Below are 12,923 nucleotides of genomic sequence, written 5' to 3' on the forward strand. Positions count from 1 at the left end.
TTTTCCATGCAAACACTTAAATCCTGATAACTAATGACTGGAAACAGATAATTAAAAAACAAGCAGGAGAATAGTCCTGTAAATCTCTGGTTTAAATTTGTTTTACCTGATGGACAATGCCCAACACAACTGAACAGTATTCAATTTCTTGGAAACAAAACAAAACAAAAAAAAATGAGAGTATGAATTTAAAAAATTTTTCCCCCATTTGGAAACTTGTGTCATACACCTGAAAATACACACATCAAAATGGTCTTGTCAAACAGCTCTGAAATTAAATGCCTTGTGCTTCTCTCCCTGGAGTACTATAAATTTAGTCATTATTAGAATTAGTATAATTGTTCTTTAAGTGCTCTAGGAATAAAAGGTGAAATGAGCTAAGTGACTGCTCTTTCATTTCCCATGAGAACACGCCTCAGCAGCGAAGTCAGACTGCACGAGCAGGGATGCTCAGGGATGCTTTGAAAACCCATGGACTGGAGAACGAGTCCAGCAAAGCAGAGCCTCATGTGCTCACAATGCCTGGACTGGCACAGCTTGCAGGCAGAGGGGATACCTTTTCTTACAGGGAGAATACAGAAATTCGGTGGGAAGAACTGCCCTCTGGAGATGCCTGCTGCTGTCAGCTAGTGAATGACAGGAACCTGCAGCAAAATCACTGAAGTTAACATAATGGATCCAGGCCTTTGCAATCTAGCTCCCCATGGACTCTGTCCTATCGATAATGAGTAATTTTCATCAGGAATAAAAGGTGAAAGAACTAAAGTAGCTGGTTTGAAGCTACCACGAAATAAAGAAGGACAGAGTGTCACCTCAGTGGGTACCAGTACCAATTGCCACCCAGGAGAACCACTGGCCTATTAGCCAGGAGCGTTGTGAAACAGGAGGGGATCTTCTCAGTGAGGCAGTTTGGCTGAAGATATCCACAGTCTGTGTCTTTCGGGGGATTTGCAGTGGAGTAGCCCATGAGAAATCAGAGCATGGTAGCTAAGCTTTTGGAGCACATCTCACAGTTCAGTTCCTTCCAAAGGCGATCTAGCTTGCACAGCCCAAGGCCATGCTACCAGACAAAACAAAACACAGAGATTCAGGGACACATTTCCAGATCTAAGCTACAACAGTAATACACTTGGCTCACTTTCCAGCTCTGGTCTGGACTAGCTGCCTCCAAAACCTAAACTGTCCAGTGGTTTGGGGGATTGGTCATTCCAGATATATCTGGTAACAGCAGGGACGAATCTGCACTGATTCAAGGGGTCCTACCACACACTCCAAGTCTGCCCCTTCAAACCACGAGGCACAGAGCCTGCAACTCGCAGCAGACACCCTCTGCTTTCATACCATGAAAACACCCCACTGCTAGGTCTCTGATCATTTCCAATGCTTTGACCTGAAAACAGGGAGCACCAGGAACACCACAACTGGCCCCAGCTGGTGCACACATGGGAATTTGGCAACACTCATACTGGGGGCATGGTTTTCCCCCCAAGCTGGATGCATTCAGAGAGGTGGATACCATACATCCCATGTTTATGCTGGACAATCCCTTAGGTACTAAATACAGAGGCAGCCAGAACTGACTTACGTCAAATTTTCTTAACTCTATCTTCATGCTGCTTCCATCATTTTATTTTACAGTCTTCAAGATATGTTTCAGAAAACGTAAGAGGTAACAGCTCCTGTTTCTGTTTCTCCTGAAAGGCAGGGACTCTGTAGCATATCACCTCTCCCCCTCCCAGTATGGGAACATTAACATAGCCATGTAATCTGAAGTCCCAGAAACTGCAATCAAAGTTGTCTGTCTTATAAAGCGATTTGTCATTCTATGTTCTATATACGTCAGTTTTTTCTAAGTCTGTTCTCAGCTCTGGCCAGACCTTACAAGATTATTTTTTATTTTTTAGGTTTTTACTCCCAAATGAACTTCAAAAAGAAATCTCAAAATGTAAAACAATGGTTATAGGAAAACATTAATAACCGGAAAAACATGAGCTCAATATGACTTAAGTTAATCAAAAAAAAGTTAAGTAATTATAAACCAAGCCTTACAAGCCACAGCTACAAGTAATATAAATGATAGATGTCAACACATTTACTAACTAAAAATGTAAGGAGATACCTATTAACTTTCACAAGTAGTTTAACAGGCACTCTACCGGAATGAGCCTGTCAATAGGTGCTCCATCAGACCTTTAACCACAAGCTTTCACTTACATCCATGATTTACAGACTCATTATCGTCAGCTAGTACTTTGTGGAGTAGTGATCTAGGCAACAACAGCAAGATCTACCTTTACTTTACCCTGGCATTTAGCAAAATTAACTTTCATATTAGAAATATTCCGTATTTTGCTCACATCTTGACAATTCTAGAGTATTTACTCTCCTGGAAGCTGCACTACAATGTGGAGTTTCAACCTCCCCCACATGCCATCTTACGTGAACACCACTGCCATGCTTTTTAACGCAATTCTCCATTCCTCGTGTTTAAAAAAAAAAAAAAAAGTTCAATAAACAGAATTTGAATTCAACGCAGCTGAATCAGCCCACAGCTGTTCCAAGCAGAGCAGAAACCCGTGCAGCCACCAGGCCACAAGCCCCACACGCCACCGCTGAGCAGCTGCTGAGCTGGAGATGTTTCTCCCAGTTCTTAGCAGCCTTCTGGACAGCTCTGCACTGACTACTTGAAAATACAAACCTATTTATTATATATAAAGGACCTCATTATTTATTGATTCTAAACCAAAGCTTGAGGCTCTTGCAGTAGACAAGGCTTTGACAGGGAAGGTCTGACCCACCTCTGTGCCTACCTCCATTGCCTTCCTGAAGTTTGAGGGTACAGAAAAAACACAGCTACCTTTAACCGCTACCTTTTATTCTTCTGAAATAACACTTCTGCAAATATATATTTTGTTTTTCAATATGAGTCTTAAAAACAATGGTTATGATCTTCAATGGACATCTGCCCCCAGTCCACATTGACAGGAATAAAATAAAAGCACAAAAACCTCTGAATTGCAATCCGACCGGGTTTAAACAAGGTCAGGTCACAAGCCAAACACCAAATACGATTAGTACCCAACTCTTATGAACTGGTTTGATGTGTATATATGTGGGTGTGCTTTGGATACCTGCCCTAAGCCAGCTGCTGAAGAGCACTGTGTAAACACACCGAAACAGTGGGGAAATGAATGGAATGGAGCCAAGACCCAAGACCCATAAACAAGAAATCATTTAGGCTCAAAAACCAACTGCACAGCAGAAATGGGGGGAGGGGGATCAGGGCAGCACAAATTTTATGCTGTTAGTAAGGAAAGCCTAATAGCACTGCTGAGGTCCTCCCAGAAATTCATTCATTAATTTTACAATGGCAAGGGGAAAAAGAATCAGTCCAAACTAATGCAAGTGCGTAAGGCTGAAGAGGTTCACCACAGATTTCTTCAATGCCCTTTCTAACTCTCTCTGCTTGGAAATGCCACCAGCAGTTTTTCAGCAACCAGGATCAGTCCCAAATGTGCCTCATCCTGCTCACATCTGAGCCCGGCTGGCACAGGGCTGAAGAGAGCACCAAGAGGCAGCCCAGTATGCAGCAGACGGCCTTTGAGAGGAACAGAAAAAAGAAAAGACATCTCTGCATTTTACATCTTTAAGTGTTTGGAAGTAAAAGCAGATCTGTGCTCTGAACAGGACTGGACCCCAGACGACAAACTGCAAGCTATCTGTTGCTCAATTAAATATCTACCACCGATTAACTGTTCAGGGACAAAGCCTGACAAGTGCCACACGACAGACGAAATCAAAAGAACTTTACAGTCTTTGTGCCTTGCTGAATTTGGCCATCAGTCATTTTTAAGTGGTCATTTGTTATGCGGCTTTATCCAAGATATTTATAATCATAATGAATCGAGACAAAACATCAAACTCCAGTCTCTTTGCCTTAGAGTAATCTAAAGTGAAAAGAACATGACAGAAAGGATAGATTGATGGTCAGTGCAAGATAACTCTCTTGAGATTAATATATTTTATCCTGTTCATGCTTCTGTTTGTAATTATACTCCAAGAATTCTCTGAATGATGTTAGATGTGAAAGACCACTTAAGAGCAGTCACTTCCTTTCTAGGAAAAGTGTGTTTGTTTGCAATAGATTGGGAAGAGACTGCAGACAGAAAACAAACACATCGCCACACGCTACCAGTACTCTGACTGCAGGATACTCTATGCAGGCAAAAGCATAAAACCTTCTTGAAACACCCTCAAATATACACAATAAGAAAAAAAAAAAAAAAAAAAACGCCTTTATCGTGACCAGACTCTAAAATCACAGAAAAACGCAGGCTGGGAATCCAAGTCCAAACTCCATCCAAAACAAGGGCAGCTTCAAAGCTGGATCAGATGGCTCGGGGACTTTGCCCAGTCTGCACGGGTGCCTGCGGCTGTTCCTCCCCACGTGCAGGACTTTACGTTTTCTTTTGCTGACCTTGACGAGGCTCCTGCCAGCCCATTTCTCCGGCCTGTTGGCGTTGCCCCGAACGGCAAGCCCTGCCCTCACCGGGTCAGCTGGGTTTCTGCAACGTGGTCCCGCTCTGCACAGGAGTCAGGGCGGGTGAGGCAAGGGTAAATCAGAGGTAGGGAGATTGTTGAGATGGGTTGAGCTCTGGAGATTTAAAAAAGGTATTTCCTTGTGTTGAATACCTCTCTTTAAATGGCTGAAGCAAAGTTTGCTCCTGTTATTTTATTTTATTTTTTTTAAAGAGATGACACACGGGTTATGTTCTTGACAAAGCAGTGCTTCTCAGGCTTATCACATAGAGCTCTTCAAGAAAATAAGCAGTTGGCTCTTAATGCCACTGAAATCAAGACAATTCTATGCATTGTAGAGCATTTTCTGATCACGACATTATATAATTTAGAACATCATTCAGCCTGATCAAAGGAACTGCCCAGCAGTATTTCTGCAGGCTGCCCATGAAACTAGTGTGAGTGGGAGACTGCACCCAAGACCACTCATTGCAAAGGCAGGTCTGTGTTATACTTAATCTGTGCAATTTCTTCTTCCCTGTCCTTAAATTTAGCTTTCCAACCTCATTTCAATCCTGCCTACTCCTTTTTGGCCTAAGGCCTTAATCTTTATGTTGCCCAGGCATTTTTTTTTGAGCTATAGTTCCTCTGTCAGTTACCAATTTCCTTATCAGCTTCTACGCTGGGCTCTCATCTTCATGAATTTGCATGCAATCACTGTAGACTGAAAAATGTAAACCTTAAATGTCATATTCAAGGAAGCAATGAATCTCCGGATTCAGTCACTGTTACAGACAGCACAGAATCATTGTAAACTGCATGCATCCAATATACATGTATTTATTTATCATATTTCTTATTCTTCTGGGAAAGATTCATCTGACTTCACTTTACGAAACAGAAAATTTTATGTTTATATTTCCTCCAATAGTTGCATGTATGGGTAGATGTCAGTTATTTATATAAGACCGCTTTTACGTGCATTACAATATGGTTTGAGGCAGACCAACAAAGAGATTAAGTATATTGATATAGCTTACAGATGATGCAGTTCCAAGACCTCTTTACACTACCAGCAATATACAAACATACTCCTGTTATTAATGGAAAAAATTTGGCTTTCAAAACTTGGTTATTTAAACAGCATATTCTTAGCTCCACTGTAAAGTGAAAAACTGAGGCAGGGTGCTGGGTGAAATCCAATCTCTTTCCTACTGGAGCCAGAACTTTATCAACTGATCTTAAAAGTGACCATGGAGAATCCCCTTCTACCTCTGTTGCTTAAGTTTTCTGAAATCAGTCTTCCCAGAAAAGGATTTTTTAGTCTCAGACTTTGAATTCCTGAAATTGTTCAGCTATATGATTTAGATGTGGTACTTTCCTAATCTAAAAGATTAACAGCTGCATTCAGAGCTCTACATTTGCAAAGACTGCCAAACAGAAAACACATAATGAAATAATTCAGTATCTCCTCCCTTATCTGCACAGCTTCCCCATGATTACTAAGGGATGTCATCGGAGGGACATGAAAGTAGAACTATGGCTTGAAAAGAGAGGTCATCCTATTCTGTTTTTCCTTCTTTCTGCCATCATTCTGCACTGAGCCAAAAAAACAAAAGCAGAAAAAAGATGAGAGATACAGAGATAGGAGCACTACATTTCTCACACAACTACAGTCTTTTCCAAGGAACTTGGGAAAAGGCCATATGAAGTCTAGGAGTCTTTTAAATTTGTCTGATCTGAAAGCCCTCTCTCATCTGTGCACATTCTGGTTACAAGAGCCTGTTTCATGGATCTGACAAACCTTGAGGTTTTCTTTCCTGGTGACACTTCCCAAGCCAAACACCTCGCATGGCCCTCTAGTCCGACAAAGTTTCTCCTCAAAAAATTCAACACAAACACGACTATGCTATGGTAGTGTTTCTCTATGCTGTTTTCTGGACAGTATGAGGAGCCCACTGCAACATGCTGGTATCATCTGCAAATTATTTCTGGGTAAGTAGGTCTTTGTGCTCTCTCATAAACTTTCTGCCAGTAAAGCATTGTCATCACACACACACACATGCACACACCAGTTCATATATACAGAATTTTGTCACTGTCATTCTGGAAGATGTGAGCAAAGTTTCAGTGGTATTAGTTTTTCACACTGCTATTTATAGCTAAGAGGTCTGAGTGGGGAAGTGTTTGCTCCCTTGTGATATGAGCCCATCCCAAGCTGTCATGTTGGTATGGACAGCAGTTGTGGGCTTGTCAGCGATAAAATCAAAGAGAAATTCCTTAATACTCTGCATGCTGGCTTTAGCAGGCAACAACTGCTGGTTCGTATCTGGGAATATGGGTCCCTGATCCGGGAAAAGAATTGTGGACATTACTACTGAGCTACTAATACATTTTACCATCTCTATTAAAGTTCAGATTTGCCTTCTGAAGGTTGGAGGCTTTTAGGAACCTGTCGTATATAAAGCAGATGTTCTATAGATGTCTCTAAACTAAAAGTTTCAATGGCTGTTATTTCGGGAGACCGGATTCAAGGACAAAGATGCTTCCCTCAAGCCTTGTGCTGCCTGTGAATCCTTAAGTAGGTAGAAGCAGCGCATCTTCTACCTGTTGCAAACATTTAAAAGGCTAACCCAAGAATTAAACTCGTCCTTACTGTGGCAGTTGTTGATAAAATGTAAAACCTCTGAGCCACTCAAACATTGATATAACCAAACTTCCATTGAGATAAATGAGAATCTTAGCCCTGCTAAAGTATTTTGCTCAGATAAATAGAGGAATGGAGTTAAATTTATGGTATTCAACTGACACACACTGCACTTTTGGAAAAACTTTAGTTGCTGCTTTTTTGATTGTTCCTACCCCAACCAAGATTCAGAGGATGAAGAAAGCTTTCTGGGAAAGAGGTTTTCCACTGTAACCTATCCTTCCTTGATCAACACAGTTTCCAGAATTCCTTGCTTAATTGGGTTGCTGCTCTGCATCCCACCGTGCTGCCACTGCAATTCATTCGATCTGGTGCAATCCCACAAGCACTGCTTCATTTAAACATCCTTGGCAGGCACTGGTTAAAGTAGCATCCTGGCCAAAGTGTACAGTTCACAGTCAACAACAAGTCTGATCGACAGATGTCAAGGCCTACTGAATTTTATCGTCTTATAAAACAACAATAAAGTCAGCAAAGCACAAAGGTCCACTAACACATTTTCCTCACTACCTAGCACAGAAAACACACACTGTAAGACACATATCTCTGCATGATAAGAAAACAAAGCACCAAGATACCTAAACATTAAGGTATCATATCCTATTTGACTTATTAAGCCGCATTTGTCAACATTTCATCTGAGTGCTATTCAACAACATATTAACCTTCATAGCTGGTAGCTGTAAAGACAATGCCCATCTCATTCTCCTTTCATCCTTGCACAGAATAAATGCGTCCCACTGTGTGTCAGCCCATTCAGACACTTGACATCCAGGGCATTACCTATTTCTTTAATGTACTAATAGGTTTTCCTTTGAACGTTCAGGTCTGTAATTTTTTATTTTATTTTGCCTTTGTTTTTTTAAAGTCAGAAGCTGTTGTGTAAAGTTACAGTTGTGTCAAGCTAAAGTATTCCCCTGCCTGAGAGACAGTATGGCACGTGGAACTCAGACTGGTTATTTCATCTATAATGTTTTGTAATACAATGTAAATTTTTTATAATAGCAATAATAGGTATAATGCATATGGTTGTAAAAACGTCAACCAACTTTTATGGCTTTCCTCTTCATATGAATATTCAGTCATCCATTCGTCCCTTAATCCACTTCAATCCTGAAAAGAAAAAATGGAGTAATTCAGTATCGGTGAGATAATTGAAAAGCGGTGTTTAATTGATGTATTTTCTTAGGTGTTTATTAATTTCTCCAATATTATTGTATATATAAATAAAAATGTAACAAAAGATCTCAGTTCCACAGTGAAACTCAGGTTAGGAGATCAGTAAGTTTATAAACATTTTATAAAACTGGATGATTATGACACATATATATTATAGAGCTTTGTATTTCCTGTTAACGAATGATTTTACTTAATGTTTGAAGTGTCTTTCATATCTAAGCTGATACTTAAGTGTACCAAGTCCCAGCTGGTTTAATTAGTCTTCAGGGCCCATTATATATCAGTATCAAACGTTTGTAGAGGTAAACTTTCTAGCAGTTACCTAGTGTGAATCTTCTTTATTGGCATTTATAAATGCTTTCCCAGAAACACTATGTGAGATCTGGGCAATAACACATTAAAACGCAAATATTATTAGTGAACTCAGTCATTACCATAATTATTTCCTGTGGCTGGAGAAGATCATTAGAAAGTTTGAATATGTATGAATACAATACATCATTATTTTAGCTATGATTCCATGTGAATATATAAAATAAAATGTATATAGATAATTAAATACTAAACTTTGGGGATGTTTCTTCAGATTTAAGAAAATACACAAATCCAGTAGTCTAACTTTTTTAAAACCTTGAGAAAAAAAAAAAAAGCTTCAGATGTCCAAAACTTAAATAGTTGACTGTGTATCCCAAACCTCTTGCCGGAATATGTGTATATATCTGGCAGCAAATGCTACTTACATATGTCTCTCTTAATAATGTAAATGGTGTGAAGTCAAGAATCTAAATCTGCTGTCAGAGTTATTATAAACAATCTGCTGTTATTTTTATATCATTTAAAATAGGGTCATCTTTCAAATAGCAGTGGAGCATCACCTGCCTGTTTTAAATCACAACCCAGTATTTTGTTAGTGCTGTATATATGATAACATGGCTAATAGGTTTCAAAAAATTAAGCAAACTTTTACACTGAAAATAAGACAAGAATCTCCCTTAAAGATGTAACATTAGTAAGTATTCATATACTGTGCTATTATTGTACTGACTAAAGTTTACGCATTTATATTTTTATTAACATGAATACTGTCTTAGAAATAAAATTAAATTCTAAACAGTCATATGAATCATAAAAGGTTGCAAAATCACTATAAACATTGACCTCATTAAATGTAATTAAATACTGTAGCCTTAGAGTGTGCTAACTACTGTAGACCATTTGCTCCATCTCTTAGGCATCTTGTAAACTGTATTCTTTTTTATTGCTGTTGAATGTCCCTTGACATTATTTGGATTCCTTCAAAAATTTCCATTTCATGAAACAGATTTTATTTGGCTTGTTGAGCCAACAAGCTTTGGGCTGCAGCTCCTTTTTGCATACTGGAAGAACCTCCTTTGAGTTTTCTAGCAGCTATTTCTCTGTCCGATGTCCATAAATGGGACAAGTAGACCAGTTTTTCTTTATCTTGAACTTGCTCAATGTGGTTATCTAACCTGAAGAAGAACTGATTTAGTCATCAAGTTCTTGCACGTTAAATGTGAAGTATTCAAAACCTTTGTGGGGTCTCTGTCAGGAAGACAGCGTGACCTGTAATTGTTTCCAGTTCTACATGTCATCTCGTTATTGCTTTTGCTTAAATACACACAGACACACACACACTCCTACAATGCAACTTAGCTTCACGTCACACATGAATGCTGGAAGTCTTATTAGGTTACTGTGCTATGGTAATGGAGAAAACATGGATAAGCATTTCGAAACTGCTGAATTGCAGCTATCTAACTAATCATAGCCACAACTGTTTGCATTATTAAATCACATACAATGGCCCTCCTCATGAAAAACCTACTTCTTTAGCAATGACAAATAATTGGCTTTGCTTATTCATTCTTTTCAGGTTTGCACAATTTACCAAGCACTGAATTGCCTCTTTCCTTCCACATGCTGCATCACTGTGGTCTCCCCGCCTCGTGTACTCCAAGCCTGTGGCAGGGTTTCTGTTCGTCCTTGTCTTTACTAAGCACAAGCAGCGCACAAGGTGCTCTGGCAGTGCCACCATCCCACAGCCCTGCTCCACCCCAGTACACGCAGTCAGGGTGTGGGACAGGAGTTGGCCTCCTAGCTCTAAGACTGCCAGTAAGGCTGACAAAGCGCAAGGATGGTGACAGGCAATGCACATCAGCCACAAATTCCACGCATTCAGGTCAAAGACCTCTTATTCGTGACTTCTTTAGGCTGTTTTGGAGTGAAAACGAAGAGGTAACCATCCATTTGAAAAGGTCTGCTCAACTAGCAACTCCACAATTCTGAGGCCTCATTTTCAGAAGTACTGGGAAGCTTTGGCTTCCGATGAAGTGACTTTGAAATCTATGTGAAAAATACGGCCGTCTGTCCTTGCAAATCTAATGCATTGATTCTGCCACGTGTCATCCCTGTGAAATGTGCGCTGGACTTTGTTTTTCAGCTGTTTACTGTGAAATCTCAGTTTCTCCTATCAGAAATATGAAAACTGGTATGAAAGCCTAGATAGAAATACATCTAGCATTTGTAGAAAATGTTTTTTTTTTTTTTATACCAAACAAAAATCTACCACAACACAACTGCATGGTATTTTAAATTCAAAAACCTTTGTGTCAAAAGGGTTAAGTAACCATAGAGCAAAGCACACAATAAATCATCAGCTTCAACCAAAAGAAAGAAATTTAAGTTGCAAACACTCTTATGTCCACTTCCAGCCAAAAGCTAACCATCTTCTTCAGACCCAGAGTTCATAAGGGTAACCAATACCATTAAAGATCAGATTCCTTCTTCTATGGCAAGAGAAAACCAAACAGAAATTAAAACATGCAGTCCAGCCTGGAAACATTTCTTCCTCTGAATAAATGCACTCATAGTCCCACCCTGGCCGATATCCCCACCAACTGGCAGAGCAGAGGAGGAGAAACAGACATTTTACTGGAAGTAAGGAGCATGGAAAGTGCTTCAGGACACTCATGCTGTACATATTTCCAGACAGAGGCTACCCTATGTGTAGAGATGCCTTTGTATCTAGAAGCACACCATTTTCAAACACATGAAACATGCCAATTCATTAAAATACTAGTTCATAGAAGTATCACTTTCATCAACTCTTTCATGTCCAACTAATTTTTAAGTAAATTCCCATTAATACAGGTACAAAGTATTCCTTACATCACACTCCCCTCCTTTCTAGTTTGGGCAGATATAGTAACCTACATATGGAAAAGATCAACTAAGTCACAAAGTCAAGTAATTTACTGAGTCGGGATTTAGTAACTTTTCTCTCTATGAAGCAAATCCCCTATTTGGGTATAACCATACCTCTGAATCACTTTCTTGCACCATTTATTTTACTTTAAAAACATACGCACTTTTCTTCTTGAAAGCCCTCAAATCTGCACTTACACTTCTGTAATCCCTTCCACAGGCCTTGAGTCACATCCAACTTCCTGAAGACAAAGTGTGGCTTCTTCCAAGCTCACCAAGGCCACCCCAAACACCAGATAAGGCAGAATAATTGAAAGCACAGTTTCAGCAGTGTACAGAGACCAAGGAGCACTGGTTATCATCAATGCAGCGTTGGGGATGGCTACGTGTACATTAATAGTAACCACATACTTGCCTTTTTTCCCCCCTACATTTCTGGTTCTTGCAGGGAAATTCATAAGCTCCATAAACCAGATATTCCACAGAAGGCTAAATAATATATATTACATACATATATATAAAAACAGCTACAGATTTTCAACTATCTTTTACATTCAGAACCAATAAGGGAGAGGAGAGGCTAAAATTCAGCACAGCACTGTACTTAATCAGCATACCCTAAAACCTACCTACCTTGCACTTTGAGTGCCTACATTTCTTTCCTTGGATCTAGCCCTTAAGATCTTCATAAACTGGATTCTGTACCACTGTAACTTCGGCTAGGCAAAATACCTTGCCACCAAGTTTTCTGTAGAAGAGTTAAACAACTTTAAACTGCAACGTGTATGTCAATGTCCCACCAGCCGTCATCACAAACTGCAAGATGAGCCAGATAATACAGCTTCAAATGCATTCAGTTATGCATTAGGTTAAACGTAACTGCTGCATATTTTATTGACCTCACAGGACCAGAGTAATTTCTATACATTTTGTCACTAACTACCTAACTGTGACTGCAAGTTTTATTTTGTTCTCAGCTGAAGTTTTTGCTAGTCTTTGATAGTAATTTCTTTTGAAATGAAGCAAGTGGAGTTACTTGCCTAAGACCACCACCGCCCCCAGCATCTTACTCTGACGTGGAGCCATGACAAAAATATCTTAAGCTGCTCAAAATACTTCTGAAAATTAACTTAAAACTTGAACTTCTGGTTTTCACTGGTATTTTAATAAAAGTAAAGAGAAGCAGGAGGCAGCAAGTAGGATGCTTGTTGCTAGGTGATACCTAGGCTCTCCTGAACTCCTACAGACTGAAGTATTTATCCAGACTCCCACAACAAATGACATCCAGCACAGA

The 12,923-nt window shown here is 39.7% G+C and overlaps 1 protein-coding gene across 6 annotated transcripts in view; it reads right to left on the minus strand.

Annotated features, from left to right (window-relative positions):
* Window positions 1-12,923, minus strand: part of KLF12 (KLF transcription factor 12) — a 244,415-nt gene that overhangs the window by 168,888 nt on the left and 62,604 nt on the right. For all 6 annotated transcript variants that reach the window (XM_084306475.1, XM_084306478.1, XM_084306477.1 and 3 more), the window contains exon 2: window positions 8,275-8,338. In XM_084306475.1, coding sequence (XP_084162601.1) covers window positions 8,275-8,295 — 21 coding nt within the window. In that variant the 5' untranslated portion in view covers window positions 8,296-8,338. The remainder of the gene's footprint in view (window positions 1-8,274; window positions 8,339-12,923) is intronic.

This window comes from Netta rufina, assembly GCF_964035555.1.
Source record: "Netta rufina genome assembly, chromosome: 1".
NCBI lineage: Eukaryota > Metazoa > Chordata > Aves > Anseriformes > Anatidae > Netta > Netta rufina.